At 36.2% G+C, this 18,854-nt stretch overlaps 1 protein-coding gene across 1 annotated transcript in view; it reads left to right on the forward strand.

Annotated features, from left to right (window-relative positions):
- The window catches only part of LOC141332968 (uncharacterized), a 385,799-nt gene that overhangs the window by 322,350 nt on the left and 44,595 nt on the right, over positions 1 to 18,854 (forward strand). The window contains exon 4 of the mRNA XM_073837926.1: positions 12,093 to 12,770. Within this exon, the coding sequence (XP_073694027.1) occupies positions 12,093 to 12,770 (678 nt within the window). The remainder of the gene's footprint in view (positions 1 to 12,092; positions 12,771 to 18,854) is intronic.

Below are 18,854 nucleotides of genomic sequence, written 5' to 3' on the forward strand. Positions count from 1 at the left end.
GTTGTACTACATGGGATAAAATGGGCTTGGACAGGTGAAATTTTGATAACTCTGTTATGCCAAATGACAGATATGGAAAACAGTTTACAATGTCGAAACAAAGTAGCCTTCTTTAGAGAAGAACACTTAATTTGCTTAATTATGACATATTAAATAATTGTGGTAAGCCACAGTATTGTCGTAGCTATGAATACATTTGTATTGTGTACCATTGTTAAGATTTGTGTTTTTACTATATAATTTTGTGTGGATTTCTAACAATTACTGGAAAACAAACCAATCTGGCAACACTGTTCCTCATCTCAACATTTATAATTGGCTGAAGTGTTGTGAGCTACTGTAATATGAAAACACATAATAAAAATCATGCAATCTCCTATCATATTACCTCGCATTATTATATGTGGAAAAAAATAAACAAACTTGAATTTAATTAGCTAACTTACTAGCATACTACACATATGGTGCAGCTAATTATATTTTTATAATGTCTGCTGTCATTTACTGCATCACGAAACTACTACCTTGCACTTCTAAAGGTTCTAAACACAACTTCTTGACCTGAAAACGACTTTTTGTACCGAAAATGTAAGAAATTGTTCACATCTACTTACCGAGTGGAAAATCGCAATGGATCTTGGGATCGCGCCATACAATGACGTCAGCTCCACAGATTGATTGATTTATTAATAAATAAATAAAAATACAATATAAATAATCAATCAACCAACCAATAAACAAAAAAACAAATAATTAAATAATAATGATTATTATTATTAATCGCACTGCTCTGATTAATCATTGATTAACCAAACAAAATCACAGCACATTACACACAGTACGCTTATCAATATCAATAAACCTCCGATAAAAACTAGAAAACACCTAAAGTGCTTAGGATACTGGTGTTGCTCGCGCTATGGAGCGTTGCTAAAGTCAGCGCTGAACGCTGTTTCACAGACAGCACTTTGATATCAGACAGCGTTTATTTTATTTTAAAATAAAATAAAAATCAGTTGACGAGCTAAATAAATATGACCTTGTGGCCGCCAACTGACTAGTCCTGCCATAACTTATTTATTCTTTTTTTTATTCCTATTTATCGTGGTTACGACCCACCTAACACGTCAAATTTCAACGCCTCAGGCTCCGGTACAGATTCTATAGGGAGTCCCTGCACGTCTAAATGTGACGCTGAAGGGGTACCCTGTTCGTCAAAAAGTGACGCCGAGGGTTCCTGATCAAGCGTCAATATATGACGAGTTGGGAGTGAGACCATCCATCCATCCATCCACCGATAGCAGCGTCCATAGCAGCCAAAACGTTGCAGTTTCACATTATTCTGGCGAGATCTGAAAAATCTTCACAACAACGAGCAAGCGAGTGATTGTGTACATTGACTGAGTGAATATTATGAAACTAATATATATATTTCTCGCTAGAAATGTAACCAAAACTTATTTTTATGCAGAAACTAATTCTAAATATTGAGTTTTTCACTAAAAATGAGAGAAATGTCCGCCATGTTTTTTGTTCTCACGGTCGGAATCTTGAAAGTCACGTGACTTGGACGTAAAACAATAGGAAAAGAATAGGCAAAAAAAACGTAACAGTCATACAATTCAAGGGCCGTTATTGTAACCCCTCTACGTTTTGCACTTTGGACCAACGTAGTCAGGGTACGTTTTTATATGAGACTGGGTTGGTTTTGCATTAAAGTTGTGAGTGCGAGAGACAGAAAAGTTGCAACTACACAGCCACTATTTTAGTGCTTTTGATACAAAAATGTTTTTTTGGTTGGTCACACCACAAAGTGTTGCTGTGGCCTCAGAGCTTCTACAGTGCTAATAAATAAAAGTCATTACATAAATCTAGAAATAAGTAAATGTTAATACGATGCATCAATAACTACAAAATTAAGTAAATGTTAAAATGAACATAAAAAGAAACAATTGTGGACATAAACGTTGTCATAAATACATTTGGAAAATATAATAATACATAAATAAATCTTTAAAGTAATAAATATTACAATTTGTAAATGTTTCTAAAATAATACTTGTCTCATTTTTTTATAAATATTAATATTTTTTCACCAAGAATAAAACTCTGAATACCATTGATATAGGTTTTAGTATTCATATGTGTTTCCCTGTAAATGTCTATGCAGTTTTTTGCACTTTTTGTATTGTAGACACAGAAGCGTGTGAACAGGACTTTTATATTTGATCTGGTGATATGACGTCATAAGGCTGCGGCGCGCTCCTGCATCAGTGAATGGTTTCACTTTAAGCTGTCAACAGTGTGGAAAGAGATTCACTGAAAGAGGACACCTTAATGTTCACATGAGAATCCACTCTGGAGAAAGACCTTTCACCTGTCAACAGTGTGGAAAGAGATTCAGTCAAAAATGAAAACTTCGAAACCATATGAAAACTCACACTGGAGAGACGCCTTACGCATGCTCTCAATGTGAAAGGAGTTTTGCACATAAACAAGGCCTTAGTGCCCACATGATAATTCACACTGGAGAAAAGCCTTACACCTGCAAACTACGTGGAAAGAGCTTCAATCATAAATCAAACCTCAAAAAACACTTTCACTTTCACGTGTTCTCAGTGTCCAAAGAGTTTTAAACAAAAATATTGCCTTGATGTCCACATCATGAAAACTCACACTAGAGAGAAAGCTTTCACCTGTCAACAATGTGGAAAGAGATTCACTGAAAGAAAAACACTTCAAAAACACATGAAGATTCACACTGGAGAAAAACCTGTTCAGTTTTGACAGACATTGAGTAGCTCGCTAACTTGTACAATCACAACGGAGTGATTAGATGACAGTTTGTCGTGATTAACGGATCATTTTTTTGCTCAAATGTGACACAGATCTGTTTTGTCATGACAGTGTGAACAGCACAAACCACATGGAATTTCTGGCACTTCCATTTGTGGTATTAAATCTGTGACCGCAGTGTGAATGTCACAGTTCTGTCTGTTTTGATCATTGGTTTCTCCTGTTGATCTATGTGATTTGGTTTAGCCCTCGTTTCTGTGATTCCCTGCACCTGTCTGTAATTATCAGTTCACCCTTTATAAGTCAGTCTCTGTTTTCAGAGTCTTTAACGTTGAATGTTCGTGTGTGGAAGTTCTCCGTGTTCTTGCCTTGTTCCTGTCAGAAGATTCTATTAAATATTTTGTTCTCATTATACTTCATATCTCATCTCCATCCAGCACGTTAAATAGAAAAGTGAACAGTCACCTAAAAGATTTGACATACTACTCAATGTTATCAGTTGTGAATGGTAGTCAATGGAAATGTGATGTTTCAGAGCTCACAAGTATTACAGTTACAACTCTATATACAAGCAAAACATGAAGGCTCGTATCATTTTCATAACTCTGTCTTTTGTCACATCCTTGACTTTTATTTTTCATATTGCCTGTGCATAATTTAGCTGGCCTCCACAGCACATCAGATTATTATTAAATGCATAATTGCTTAATTTATGCCCTCCATTCTTCCTCCGTATGATACAGCACTGCAGAAGTGTTGCCAAATCCAATGTATCTTTGCAGAATTTGGCTACTTTTTCCACTGGAGCCACTGGTTCTTCTCCAACTTCAAACTCAAACATGGGGCAGCCGTGGCCTAATGGTTAGAGAGTCGGACTTGAAACCCAAAGGTTGCAGGTTCGAGTCTCAGGTCCGGCAGGGATTGTAAGTGGGGGGAGTGAATGTACAGCACTCTCTCCACCCTCGATACCACGACTGAGGTGAGTCCCTTGAGCAAGGCACCGATCCACTGATCCACAGCAAAGGCTGCCCACTGCTCCAGGTGTGTGTTCACGGTGTGTGTGTGTGTGTGTTCACTACTGTGTGTGCACTTGGATGGGTTAAATGCAGAGCACAAATTCCTTGTATGGGTCACCATACTTGGCCTCACTTCACAAAAAAAAAAAAAAAAAACGTGTGACGGAATAAACCAGGATGTGCCGATTAAACTAGGTCAACCCACATATTATCTTGTCTTCCGTAATTCTACTTTTGTGCATTAAACCTCTGGAAGCCTCATCAATCCTGTTCCTCAGCTCCTCACAGTGCGATTAGAGAATTGAGGTGTCCTTTAAGATGGCCCAGTTCAATCAGAGTTCAATCAAGAGGAAATGGGGAAGCATGAATTTGAGTATTGTGAGAGCATATTTTCCATCAGTCCAGGTGGGAACTCAAGGGGGCACTGGACCTCTGCTGTCCACTTTTTGGCCTTGGAACATTTGCCCAGTAAAGGAAGAGGGACATATCCAAGAGCTTTAAGCTTTTACATCTAAAATATAAAAATGTCAAACAATTCAGATTTTATGGATCATAATAATTGGTTCATAATAATTATAATAAAGAAACAAAAAGAAAAAAAAAGTTTAAGGGTTTATATATAAATGTATATGTGGTGGGGAGGTATGAAATGATCAGACTTAGTAATTGTGCAGTTCAATAAAGAATTTATACTTTAAAACCAAGAATTAAACAAATCACCTACAGTCAGGCACATGATTAAAGTGTTGCCTAGAAGAACAAATCAGAAATATTACTGTAACATTAAAAAACAATATAATATAACATAAAAAACAATTAAAAACTTGTTGAATTGTACACGATATTAGGTTGAAATTTATTATTACAGAAATATAATAAGGTTAATGTTAAATCTATTATCTACTTAGTGCATCCATTGAAGGAAAGTTAAGATTCAATTACAGAAAAGTAAAAAATTAGAAAACAGTACAAATAAATAAAACCACAACAAACCAGTCACTAATCTCATCATCCGGTCAATTCCCCAGGACTGGAATTGACAGCAAAATATAGAAATTATTGACTTAAAAGCATTTTTTGGTTGGTGAAAATACTTAAAAGAACCTTATGTAAAAAATGTATGTCAGTTAATCATAAAATGGCCCTGACATGTCACTAGACATTAAGAAATCATGTTCATTTCAAATACTTATATCACTGACAACAGCGGTCAGGCCAGGATATTGTCATTTAAAAGTGAGAGTTGCAGTCCTCAACTGATGTTATTGTTGTCGTTTTGTGTTTTGGTCTGAGGCTCCACCCTCCAGCTATCGACCAATCACGAAATCAGTAGAGTTTCGTCATCCGGGTTGCCAGCTCTGTTACAGCTGCGGCTATACGAACGTGTCGGATAAAACATGTATAACGTTACGAAAAAAAAAGACCTTGTTATGAATCCGAAATACGTTGTGACAAAGACCGAAATAAAAACTTCTTACAGTGCAGTTTAATATATAAACTTGTTTAGCCACAGAACATTTAAGTATTGGTGCTGGCCAATGCATCTTTCCCTGTAAAATATGCTCAAAATGTACAAGCATTTTTTCCCTCAGGTGGGAACTCAATGGGACACTGGACCTCTGCTGTCCACTTTTGGGCCTAGGAACATTTGCCCAATAAAAGAAGAGGGACATATCCAAGAGCTTTGAGCTTTTCCATCTAAAATATAAGAACGTCAAACAATACAGATTTTAAAAATAATTTGTAATAATTCTGAGAGAAAAAAATCTATTTAACCTCATGCCACTCCAAACCAACACTTTTTTTTTTTTTTTGCTGCATGGTGTGTCTTTGCCAAAATCTGGTAATAATATAAATTAATTTTCATTTGAACTGTCAGTTTACAGGAATTAAAATGATTAATGTACATGAAATGTATTATGTTCACATATTTTTATGTAAAACAATGTAATTGTTTTTATATAGAACAAAGTGTGAGGTAATGAATTAAGGATGTTTAGCAGTGGCGATTTCTTTAAGACTGCAAGGGAAGCTCAGCTTCCCCTATAATGTCACAAAATTAATGGTCAAATTACGTACTATTGTATTAACATTTTATTGACTAAAAATGCGTTAGAAAACGTTCATCTCAAAGACGAATTCGTTCAGAATCAGTTACTGTAGATATAGCAGGTCGGCTGACTTGATTTTCTTCTCATACATTCCCGTAGCGTCACAGTGTATTTCCCCATTGAAGCCCAGCGTCCATTGACTTCAATGGGGCTGCTTTGAACGTTTTTTTTCAGTGCTTTGAAACTAGACTGTCATTGGATAAACGCTGCGATTATGTCCCGCCCACGGACGCTCAGCGTCTCTGGGGGTGAATGAGGAGTGGGCTGGCCTGGACGCTGAGCTTCTGCGTGATGATTGGAGGGTCTGTCGAAAGATTGCATCTCCTTTTGACTGACAGCGATTTTGTCCTATAAGGAATCGCTGAAGCTATTCGTTCGCGCTCTCTGCGGCCGCTCAGTCCCATCGTGGATTTCTCAAGTTCAGTCGAAATAAAAACTGCTGCAACCTATTTCTTTATATTTGCTTGGCGAAATTGCTTGATTTTCATCATACATTTCACACAATTATACACCACATTCCTTGTTTCACTTTTACAGAGTTTAATATTTTTTTTAGATCATTCATTCATATGAAACTGCACACGAAAAGTCACTGGAAAAGACGCCTAGTTGGTACGACAGGGTCACAGACCATTTTCTTGAAAAGGAACGTAGGGCAGAATTTACTTTTAAATAAATAGACAATTTTATGATGTAGACCGAAAATGAGCTTCCCCTATTTGACAGACCAGTAGCCGCCACTGATGTTTAGGTATTCTTGGGTATTTCTTACCATGACAGATACGTTGTCAAGAACCTTTGACTGATTCCGAGACTGAAAAGTAGTTTTTGCCCACTGTTGGGCTCGAGCACGAAACTTTGCCACTCGCACTTATTGTCTGTGTTTAAAATCAAGCAGTTTTCCACACTACAAAATGAGAAACAGAAACAGAAACACATTGATTAATGAAATGAATGCAATACCATAAAAAAGCGGTGTTATTTACACACAATCATCTTAACAATTAGCAATTCATCTTGGTCCGGCAGTGGGGGCATTGGCGCACAGTTGAACCTGGTGTTTTGACTAAAATTAAAAGAACAAAAAAATTACTAAATTTGACAGATTAACAGACAGACATCACATAAAAACGTAAGTTAATTAAAGATAAATTATTAAGTATTTTCTTTGACAGGTGCTATAGAATGCATTGATACAATATTTTACATTGTTGTCTGATATCTATATTGAAGATATATGGCATAGGAAAGGGCATAAATTCTCCAGAAATGGTTTTACTTGTCCATTTACAACCCTAGGATTTGTCCCTAGTATGAAATACTCAGTTATTGCCTTATTTGGAAGATTCATGAATATTAATGAGCTGTTTTCAGAATCTATGAGGATAAAACAAGAAAATTACAGTAAAGGTAAGTAAAGGTTTACAGACAGGTCTTAGACTAAGCCAGGATTAGGCCATTTTTATCAATTTACTTAGAAACAAACATTACAAAACAAAGATATTGATATAATTTAAGATCAACCATTGCAGATTAATTTAAGTTGAAACAGCTCTAACTTACATTTTAGTCTAGGACTAAACTTAAGCCTTGTCTGTGAAACCAGGGACTAGTTACACATTTTTAAGATGAATGAGAAGCTTTAAAAATACAGGCCCAATGGTTGTATTGTCTTTTTTTGGGTTAGATGTTACACATAATAACTCTCTTGTTTAGACTTACTTAAGCATTTTCCCCCATATTTTTCTAGAGCCAGGCATTTTAATTAGGATCAAAAGACTTTTGAGAATGAAAACCAACCTGTTTGTTCCTCCGTATCTTCAATCCTCATGTCTTCACTCTCCTCTTCAACAAAGTCCATCTTGGTTTGTTTCTCAGTATCTTCATGTTTGACTCTGAATGTTTCTTCAATCCTCATGTCTTCAGTCTCCTCTTTAATTAACGCCAGTGTTTCTGTGTTTGGACACTTTGTCCTGTTTTTAAGATGATAATAATAAAGATGACAACAGGACCAGCTCAAACAAGTCTCCTGATCTTCATTTTCCTGCAGGTGTATTAAAGTTATTTTGTTTTCAAAACATTTAACTTCACTAAAATCATAACAGTAATACAGCATGACATATTTTTTGTGTTGTTTTTCTGATGGATGTACTTCTAGTTAACGTTTCTAGGACGAGGAAGAAATTGAGGAGTATCCTGGCATAGACCGTCCTTCTGGCAAATAAAAATGATTTAGGATATCCTTCATCCCAAATTCTTAATTGCAAGTAACTGACAAAATTCATGCAAAGATTGACATGAACCTTTTTTTCTTATGTGACTTTGTCTGTGTTTAGACCCTTTTCATATTTATGGGGTTCTCAAAAATGTAAGTAGTTATCATTTTGTAAACTTCTGTAGTGGTAAATACTAAAATGCAACAATATATTGTCGTGTCCTCATTTGCCCCAAAAGCAAAAGAAAACTAAGATCCCTGACAGTGTTTCAATGATTTTTCAAAAGAGGAATAAATACACAAACAATATAACGAGACACTGATTACAATAGTCCCAAGAGTGATAGATCAAATTTGCCATGACACCCTCTTTGTTACAGTTACACAGCAGCATTAACTAGTTTTATGTGAATATAATGGTAAGGTACAAATATTTTAGTGTTTTAAATGTACATAATTTGTTTTTAATATTCCCAGATTTATGTTGTTAATAACTTTAGAAAAGCTTCATCATTTTGTGAGTACAAAATTATATGCTACAACAACATTTCTATTATGTGTGTTTGTGATTCTAGAGAGCAGTGAACGAATGGACTTTTATTTTGGTCTTGTGATGTGACGTCATAAAGCTGCGCTGTGCTCCTCATCTGTTGTGATTCACCTAAAGAAAGGTTTGTGGTTTTAAAGTTTTTAAATCAATGCAAACTGTTACATCAATTAAAGCATTTGCAAGCTATGTAAAATAAATGCTTCATTCTTAAATGAAACGTTGTAATGCTTTTTAGTGTTACTTAAGACGTTATCCTTAATAACAGAGAAGGTGCGTCTCATTTCGCTCTCTATATCATGAATCAATCGTGTGATGATAAGAAGTGACGAGAGAAACAGAGAATCCGAATCATTTGAATCGAATCATTTGTGAAATGATTCAGTGATTCGAATCAGCGGCACGCGGACTCACAACCGGGAATGATTTCATGAGAGTGTAGAAACAAGTAATTGAATACCAGTTATAAATTTAAAATAGCCTGCCTAAATATGAACCTTTTTGGTAATTTGTATGTTTTATAAATTTTATTAGTCTATTAACTCTCTGTCTTACTACAATGGCTGTGAACTAGGGGCTGATTGAGACGCACCCAGAGATTGAGTTTGCATTGAATTTTCTTTCTATTAATTATTCTCATTTTAAGCAGGTCAAAGTGTACAAACACACAGAAAAACTCCTGGAGAATCAACAGACACTATAAAATGGCGTTAATTAAAGATGAGAGTGAACATGTGAAGAATGAAGACACATTGAAACATGAAGACTTTGAGGAACAAACAAAGATGGTGTTTATTAAAGAGGAGAGTGAAGATGTGAAGATTGAAGAAACGTTTAGAGTCAAACATGAAGATACTGAGGAACAAACAAGTTGGTTTTTATTCTTAAAGCTGAACTCATTACAAAAATGAATATAACGAATATTTATTAATAATGTGACACAGGTGTAGAAATGTTTTGACATTTGACAGAAGTGTTGAGATCACATACTAATGCTGCCTTTAAGTGCAACTGAGAAAATCCTGCTTTCACACTTACCATTTGTTATTTATTCATTTAAGTTGTAGCATTAATATTGAATTAGCCTAAACCTCATAAAAGTTCACAGAGACTATACAAATGTAGCAGATGATACTTTTTCATACAGTTCTTTTCATAAAATTCTTCTAAGATCATTTCACTTACCTTTTTTTTGTAGACCAAGACAATGTAGGACATGCAGAAAAACAGTACAACATTAAAGAAAACAGTGCTGTAAATATAATGCAAGTCTGACAATAGAACAAACACAAAAAATAAGCCAAAACAAAAGCATTAACATTCAAGCTAAATTCTGATGTAATTATGTGAGGTGTAAGATACACTTTTTTATAAAGTTAAAAAATGAGGAGGAAAATTAGGAAAAAGGGAAAGAAGAAGAAGATGTATAAATTAAATTACTGGTTAAACAGAAGAAATGAAGAAAATAATTAAATAATATCAATACAATCAAGTAAATAAATAGATAAAAACAGTGGGTTCAGGAGGCATAGGTCAAACTTACACCAAGGTACTGTATTTTAAGATGAGAACGGTATAAACCAGTGGTTCTCAAACTGGGGTACGTGAGGTGATGGAGGGGGTACGAAAAACAAAAACCTGAGCTTTGGCATTAATTTAATTCTACCCAAATTAAGGTTAAAGTGATGAGTAGGCATAAATTGGGCTCAGTGTGTTGTGTTTCCCATGCCTTGTTTTATTTGTGGCGACTCAAATATCATGACCACAATATCAAAACTGACCACAACAAATAGATTTTCCAAAAGGTTTTTTATGGGGTAAAAAAAAAAAAAAAATTGTGTGTGTGTGTGTGTGTGTGTGTGTGTGTGTGTGTGTGTGTGTGTGTGTGTGTGTGTGACATTTTTTTTGCATATGATCTGTTGGGCATAATTACCCATCACATAGATTTTTTTTCAGACAAATCTGAGGAGGTCCGGTGGGGAACTTTTCCTAAATTTGATGATTCCAGTTGGAATGACCCATTTGAGACATCCTAAATAAGTAAAGGTTTCTCTAATTACATGCAACATCTCTTACAGTTGCTTTTGACAACAGTCCTCATGCCCCAAGTCTCTGCGTATGTTGTATCTCTTATCACATATAACGTTTGTTCCATTTAAACTTAAGTGCCCTGCAAAGTGGACTTCTTAGGATATTCAGTAATGATTCCAGTTCGAAGCAACCAAATACGTTTCATTTAAAGGTCATTAAAGCGTGCAAGTCATGAATTTAAATTGTATTTATTTATTGATGTCACACTTCACACTTCTCTGTTAAGATTCCTCTGTGTGTGAAGACACTGCAGGCAGTGACATGGTGCAAATTTGTGAATACTGTGTAGGGAACATGTCAATTGGAACACAGTACATGCACAGAGCTTAATTCCTATGAGCTGATTGTCAGAATCAGGTGCATTAACTAATGCCGAGTTCAGACTGCATGATTTTAGCCCCGATTTTGACTCGCCGACAGGTTTTGAGAAATCACCGACAAATGCCCGAAATCACAGACAAATCGGTGCTCGTTCACGCGAGTGACAATCACACAGTGTGAACTATTAAAGACGCGATCTGAGAGAATCGTCGATGTGTCGCCGACACCCGTGAGATATTTGGCATGCTAAATATCTGGACCTGTCGGCGATTCAAAATCATGCCGTGTTAAAGGTGATCTGACTGAAAATCACATCGGCGATTACCTACAGCCAAGAGAGAGCAACATCCAGGCCAGCGGGAAGTTAGGGGAGGAGTTACGAAGGTATAGACTACAATATCAACAAGCATAGCTTCGGCTTATTTTCTATTAGCTGCAAATGAGTGCACGTGCAATTTGTATGACAAGCTTCTTGCGGGCTACCATTTTTTGATAATAATCCCAGTCTCACATGAGAACTAGCACGCCTGACCTTGCGTTGTTTCCATGTCACTGTCCAACACAGCAGCGACAGAATGCTACCCCAGTGAACTCGGCTTAAGAGAGGCATGCAAAATATGCAAAGCAGGTGGAGCATGAGGACTGGAATTGAGAACCACTGGCTTAGAGCACATAGGATGTAGTTGTATGTTAGTTTTCACACTTCCACATCTTTGAATGTTTGAATGTTTTGATGTCTGTTGTTTTGTGTCATTAAACTGGGGTTAACTTTTACTTATCTTTTTCACTTTAGATATGATGGCACTGAAAGAGGAGAGTGAAGTACTGAATGAAATGGAAGAGAAAGATCGTGATTTCACAAAAGGAGAAAAATCTTTTAGTTGTTCACAGACTAAAATGACTTCCTCAAGAAAAAAGACTCGAAAGACAGGAAGAAGTTATCTCACCTGCCAACAGTGTGGAAAGTGTTTCAAACAAACAGAAAGTATTAAAAGACATATGAGAGTTCACACAGGAGAGAAACCGTATGCCTGCCCTCAGTGTGGAAAGGGTTTCACTCAACCTGGGAACCTTGGAGTCCACATGAGAATTCACACTGGAGAGAAACCTTACACCTGCCAACAGTGTGGAAAGAGTTTTACTCGATCTGGACAGCTTGCAGTCCACATGAGAGTTCACACAGGAGAGAAACCTTATGCCTGCCAACAATGTGGAAAGAGTTTTAATCGTAAACCAAACCTTGAAAGACATATTTTAATTCACACTGGAGAGAAGCCTTATACCTGCCAACAGTGTGGAGTAAGTTTCACTCTAAAAGGAAGCCTCAACAAACACATGAAAATTCACAATGGAGAGCAGCCTTACAAATGTGTTCAGTGTGAAAAGAGTTTTGATCAACAAGAAAACCTTGAAGTCCATTTGAGAACTCACAGAGAGAAACCCTACTCATGCTCTGAGTGTGGAAAGAGGTTTAATTATAAACAACACTTTGAAGAGCACATAAGAGTTCACACTGGAGAGAAGCCTTTCACCTGCCAGCAATGTGCAAGAAGTTTCAACCAAAAGGGATCCCTTAACAGACACATGAGAGTTCACTCTGGAGAGAAACCATTTGTATGTGGTCACTGCGGAAAGAGTTTCAGATATAAAGCAGCACTTAAATGCCACATGAGGTTTCACACATGAGAGAACTGTATTTTTAAGGTATCAGTGTGACATGAGTCATAATAACACCAGAGAGAAGTCTTTGTCTTTGCTGTGCCAGCACTGTTTAAAGACTTGCAGAAACAAGACAAAAGTTAAAAGTGTAATTGCATTAATGGATGGAGCATTGGTGGTAATATGTAACAGTAAAGAGCAGAGGAATAAAGTGAAAAAAAAATGAAAATGGTATGTGAGCAATGATTCTAAGTTCCAATCAAATAGGTAATAAAATATGGAGGTGTGGAGTAATAACTGGGGTCCCATTAAGTGTGAACACAGGAATATAGGAGGAAATGTAAAAAGCCGAATACTTACAGATGACTAGAGAGTATTGTGTTCTCACCTGAGCTCTTTCACTCATTTGGTTTCATAATGGAGTCTTCAATGGTAAGCAACATGGGTAATTTTTCACCAGCAAGGTCCAGTAAAATACCACCACACCAGAGTGAATCATTCTCGGTGTCAGGAGCATTGTGAAGGACTGAATTACCTCTGCTCCTGCAATTTATATCAGGACTGCCATGATGTATTCATATTTTAAGAACTTTTGTAGCCATACGAAGAGAATAAACTGGTTTTATAAGTGAAGCTGGTAATGCTGTTTTTGAGTTTATTCATTATCTGCTGACATCTTAATAGATTTAATAGTCTTTTATTTGCAGTCGATTTCAGACCATTGCTTTTCAGCCAGACCCCGAGACAATGGAGGCACCATTTTATCATTTCTAGGTAAATTGAGCAGCACATCAAAACACACCACAAGCGCTCATGGACGTTATTTGTAATGATCTATTAGCATTACTCCCTCTATTATTTTTATCTAGAGCACTAAATAGAAGCCCTTCTCGTCTGCGTTACTTCTCTATAAAGACACCAAGCAACATTAAACGTAAAATGCATTGATACTTTGCTAAAACAATGCAAGAAAAAACAACAACACTGCAAATATACCTGTTTGTTCAAACCAATTTGGTCACAAAACTTTTTCCCCAACTACATTTAGCAGTAATTTGCAGTTTAAGAGCATTTTAAAATAAACATAATTGGTATAATGGCATTAAAACAAAAATACCCAACCTTTTGCCATTTAGGGCAAGCAAACTGAGATTAATGACCACTGGTCTAGCTAGTAAACCAGCATTTTCATTCTGTTCTCAAGCAAAATAAAGCTCATTTTAAAAGAAAAAAAAAAATAAATCAAAAGAAATGTGATTTGTAATGTACACAAGTTTTACAGAGATCGTAACATCACCCAAAAGACAACAAAAGCTGGTCTACCAGCATCCCAAGTGTGGTCCAGCCTGTTCAGGCCCAGATCAACTTTTGTATCCTTTGGATCCATGCAGGTTTTGTGTAGGCAGCTCTGTAATGCAACTAGGAGAATACAAACAACATTGACTGGTCATTCTTTAGCCACTCAATTAAACTGGAATGGATCAAACCGAAAGAGACCTATTCAGAATCTGTTGTTTTATATAGGCCAGCGATGCTCAAATCTGGCTCACAAGATCCACTATCCTGCAGAGTTTAGTTCTAACCTTAATCAAACACAGCTGAGCATGCTGATCAATGTCTTCAGGATGATTAGAAAATCTCAGGTGGGTGAGTTTGATCAAAGATGGAGCTAAACTCTGCAGGAAAGTAGATCTCCCTGCTGAAAAAACAGCCAATACCAGCCTAGGCTGGTTGGCTGGTTTAAGCTGGAAATAGCTGGTTTTAGTTGGTCACCCAGCCTGGCCAAAACCTCTCTAAAACCAGCCTGCTGACAAGCTATGACCAGCTAAAACCAGGCTGGTTAACCAGGTAAAACCAGCCAACCAGCCTCAGCTTTAGCTGGGTTTCCTTGTCAAAAAATCCTATTCAAATTTCAGTGGATCCTTAGAATCCTATTGGAATTTCGATTTATTTTAATGGAATTTCACTTTGTCCTGTAGGATTTTATTGGGTTCTTAGAATCCTATTGGACATTCTGATTCATTTTAATGGAATTTCACTTTGTCCTGTAGGATTTTATTGGATTCGTAGAATCCCATTAAAAACATTGAAGGCAAGAATACTGATCTAAAAGATGAGACAAGGATCATTTTGCCAAAAATCAGTATTGACCACTTGAGGTGGTCCAACTGCTTATCCAACTGCTACATCACCTGTCATTATAGCTGAATTTTTGCCATCATCACCTACCATCTTCAAAGTGGCTGCCTCACCTGACTGTGACATCGTCACCTACCACCACAACAGCAGCAGCAGTACAGCACAATCACGTCAGCAGTAAGTCAGCATCAGAAAAGAGTAAAGATGTAAACTAATGAAAGTTAAGTCATGTTTTCTCACATTTACTATTTTCTTATGATATCTATCAATACAGTTGTTCAGGAGGCATGAGCAGTAAAAAATGTCTGTGTTGCGGATTATAATTAATTTTATTTTTTATATTTTTCCTTCATCTACAAATTACCCATTTGTCAGTGAACTTGTGACACTGTCACACAAAAGACATGTTTTAGCACTCTATTTATTATTATTTGCTATTTATAGAGTTTTAAGTGTTTTACATGTTTTTAGTCCATTTTATTCCTCTTAACATTTTAAGTGTGTATGTCTTTAATAAATGGATGGGTGGGCTTTTACGTGACCAGAAACATCATAGGAAGCAGGAAGTACTACATAAGAGAGCGGCATGACAAACAAAGGACAGTCACTAAACTTACCTGGATTGAGGAGTTGCTCATTTTAGAGCTCACCTTTCCAGAAACCATCTACAAACTTTGGATTACACTTTCTGTGGACATACACTGGCTGACACTCACATTGGACAAACAAACTGTATTCTTTAACAGAAAGAGTTTACCTGGTTTTATCATGTTGTTTTAAAGTCTTTTATGTGAACCTTGTAAATACACCAAATCTATTTAAACCAATCTTCTTTTATGTCTCATTCTTTTAACCATCAGTCATCTCTCTCAGTTAAATCTGACCCCATTTTAGTCTAGTAACTCGGCTGATAAGGCAGAGTGTTACAAACTTTATCATCCACTTCACTCAACATTCTCCTGAGTCTGTGTTTCTGACAAACTGTTTCTAACATTGATAATACATCATATTCAAATGATTCTGAAGCATGACTTGATACTGAAGACTTTAATGACTGATGAATATTCAGCTTTGATTACAAAAATGTATTTCTGTATTAATATTATATTTTAATGTATATTAAAATAGAAAAGCTTTATTTTAAATATGTTATATATTCCTCAATATTACCTTTTTATTTTTGATCAAACAAATGCAGGCATGCATTTAGCACAAAAGACTTATTTAAAAATGTTAAAAAATGTAATGTCCCAGATTGGTACTGTGTTCGCAAAGTATTAAGTTTTGGAACAAACTTGGTTTGAACAATCAGGTATATTTGCAGTGTTGTTTTTTTGTGCATTGGTTTAGCAAAGTATCAATGTATTCTTTATAGAGAAGTAACACACACGGAAAGGGGCCATGAAGCACATTTGGCTGTAGATAAAAATAATAGAGGATGTAACGCCGATAGATTATTACAATTAACGACCGTGAGTGCTTGTGGTGTGTTTCGACGTGCTGCTCAGTTTATCTGATATAAATGATAAAACTGTGCCTCCATTGTCTCGGGGTCTGGTTGAAACCAAGCCCTAGTCTGCCATTTGAATGTCTTGATAAAGTGAGCGTTACTGTTTAGATAATCTGCTCTACTTAGTGTAGAGTAACACTGAAATAAACTGCAAATAAAAGACTATTAAATCTATCAAGATGTCAGCAGATAATGTATAAACTAATTCAAAAACAGCATTACCAGCTTCACTTATAAAACCAGTTTATTCTCTTCGTATGGCTACAAAAGTTCTTGAAATACAATTACATCACGACAGTCCTGATATAAATTACAGGAGCAGAGGTAATTCAGTCCTTCAGTAGCTCTGGTGCAGCATCACAATGCTCCTGACACTGAGATTGAGTTGCTCTGGTGTGGTGATATTTTACTGAACCTTACTGATGAAAAATTACTCATGTTGCTTACCATTGAAGAGTCCATTATGAAATCAAATGTACCTACAGCAACAGAGATGGCATGGGTTTAAGACAAACATGACAGACAGAAAGAGCTCAGGTGAGAAAACAAAACACTCTCTAGTCATCTGTAAGTATTCGGCTTCTATTACATTTCCTTCTACATTTCCCATGTTCACACTTAATGGGACCCCAGTTATTACTCCACACCTCCATATTTTATTTCCTATTTGACTGGAACTTTGAATCATTGCTTACATACCATTTTCATTTTATCACTATTCCTCTGCTCTTTACTATTACATTACCATCAATGCTCCATCTTCAAGCACTTTTTTACACTTGATCTCATCTGTTTGTTTCAACTCTTTTATTCATGCAATTACTCCTCTGTAAATTGCACTACAATTTTTAATTTCTCCCGTTCTCAATTTATTGATTCCCTTTCACTATCACCAGCACTGCTTACTAAGTCTTCTTCTTTATTTCTTTTCCCTCTTTGGTCATTTTCTCTTGACTTACTCTTTTTTTTTATTATTATTTGATCAAAAGATCTGAAAGATCCCATGCATTTAACCTCCCCTTGACAAAATGGGGAGAGAAGTGGTCAAAAGAAACTGTGATACAGATACAGTCTACTTGTGATCCAATCAACAAAAACACATTTTGCTGCTCAGATATTTTGAAACTTATCAGAGGTGTTTCTGTAAACCTCAAGATTGTCTTGTTCCTGCAAGTCTTTCCACAGTGATGGCACAGCAAAGACTTCTCTCTGGTGTTATTTCATGACTGTCACACTGATAACATAAACATACAGATCTCTCATGTGTGAAACCTCATGTGGTATTGAAGCGCTGCTTTATTTCTGAAACTCTTTCCACAGTGACCACATATAAATGGCTTCTCTCCAGAGTGAACTCTCATGTGTCTGTTAAGGATTCCTTTTTGGTTGAAACTTCTTCCACATTGCTGGCAGCTGAAAGGCTTCTCTCCAATGTGAATTCTTATGTGGTTTTCAAGGCTTTGTTTATGATTAAACCTCTTTCCACACTGATCACACGTGTAAGACTGATCTCCATTGTGAATTCTCATGTGTCTGGTAAAGCTTTTTTTTTTAGTAAAACTTCTTCCACACTGTTGGCAGGTGCAGGGCTTCTCTCTAGTGTGAACTTTTGTGTGTCTGTTAAGGTTTCCTTTATGGCTGAAACTTCTTCCACATTGCTGGCAGGTGAAAGGCTTCTCTCCAGTGTGAACTCTTAAGTGTTCTTCAAATCGTCGTTTATAATTAAACTTCTTTCCACACTGAGGGCATGTGTAGGGTTGCTCAGTGTGAATTATCATATGGTCTTCAAAGAGTTGTTTTTGATGGAAACTCTGTCCACACTCAGGGCATGTGTAGGGATTCTCTCCAACGTGACTCCTAACATGTGTTTTAAGATTTTTTTTATAACCAAAACACTTTCCACACTGTTGACAGATGAAAAAACTTCCGGTCTTTTTGGTCCTTTTTCTTAAGAGAGGGTTTTCAGTCAGTGAACATCTAAAAGATTTTTCTTCATTTATGAAATCATGATCTTTCTCTTCCATTTCATTCAGTACTTCACTCTCCTCTTTCAGTGCCCTCAGGTCTAAGGTGAAAAAAGTAAAATAATAGTTAACAGTTTAATGACAAAAAACAACAGACATCAAAACATTCAAACATGTAAAGTTTCAACTAACATACAACTACATCCTATATCCACTAAGTAACTTCAAGAGGTGTTGAGTCTCACTGTACTGTTACCCTTTTAGCCAAAGCAACAGAGGGAGCTCACAATCAAGAAATCACAGTTATATGAGTTATATGAAAAGTATGACAAAAGCACATGGAGGACATAAAACTGAAAACAAATAAATACTTGATTTTAATCATATATTATTTAAGTTCTTCATCAAGCAGTCTTTAGCATTGTGTGTAATACAAATCTGCCTTGACCATAATTCCCATCGGGCCGCAATCGTACGTTAATTCA

The sequence above is a fragment of the Garra rufa genome, chromosome 4 (genome assembly GCF_049309525.1).
Source record: "Garra rufa chromosome 4, GarRuf1.0, whole genome shotgun sequence".
Taxonomy (NCBI): domain Eukaryota; kingdom Metazoa; phylum Chordata; class Actinopteri; order Cypriniformes; family Cyprinidae; genus Garra; species Garra rufa.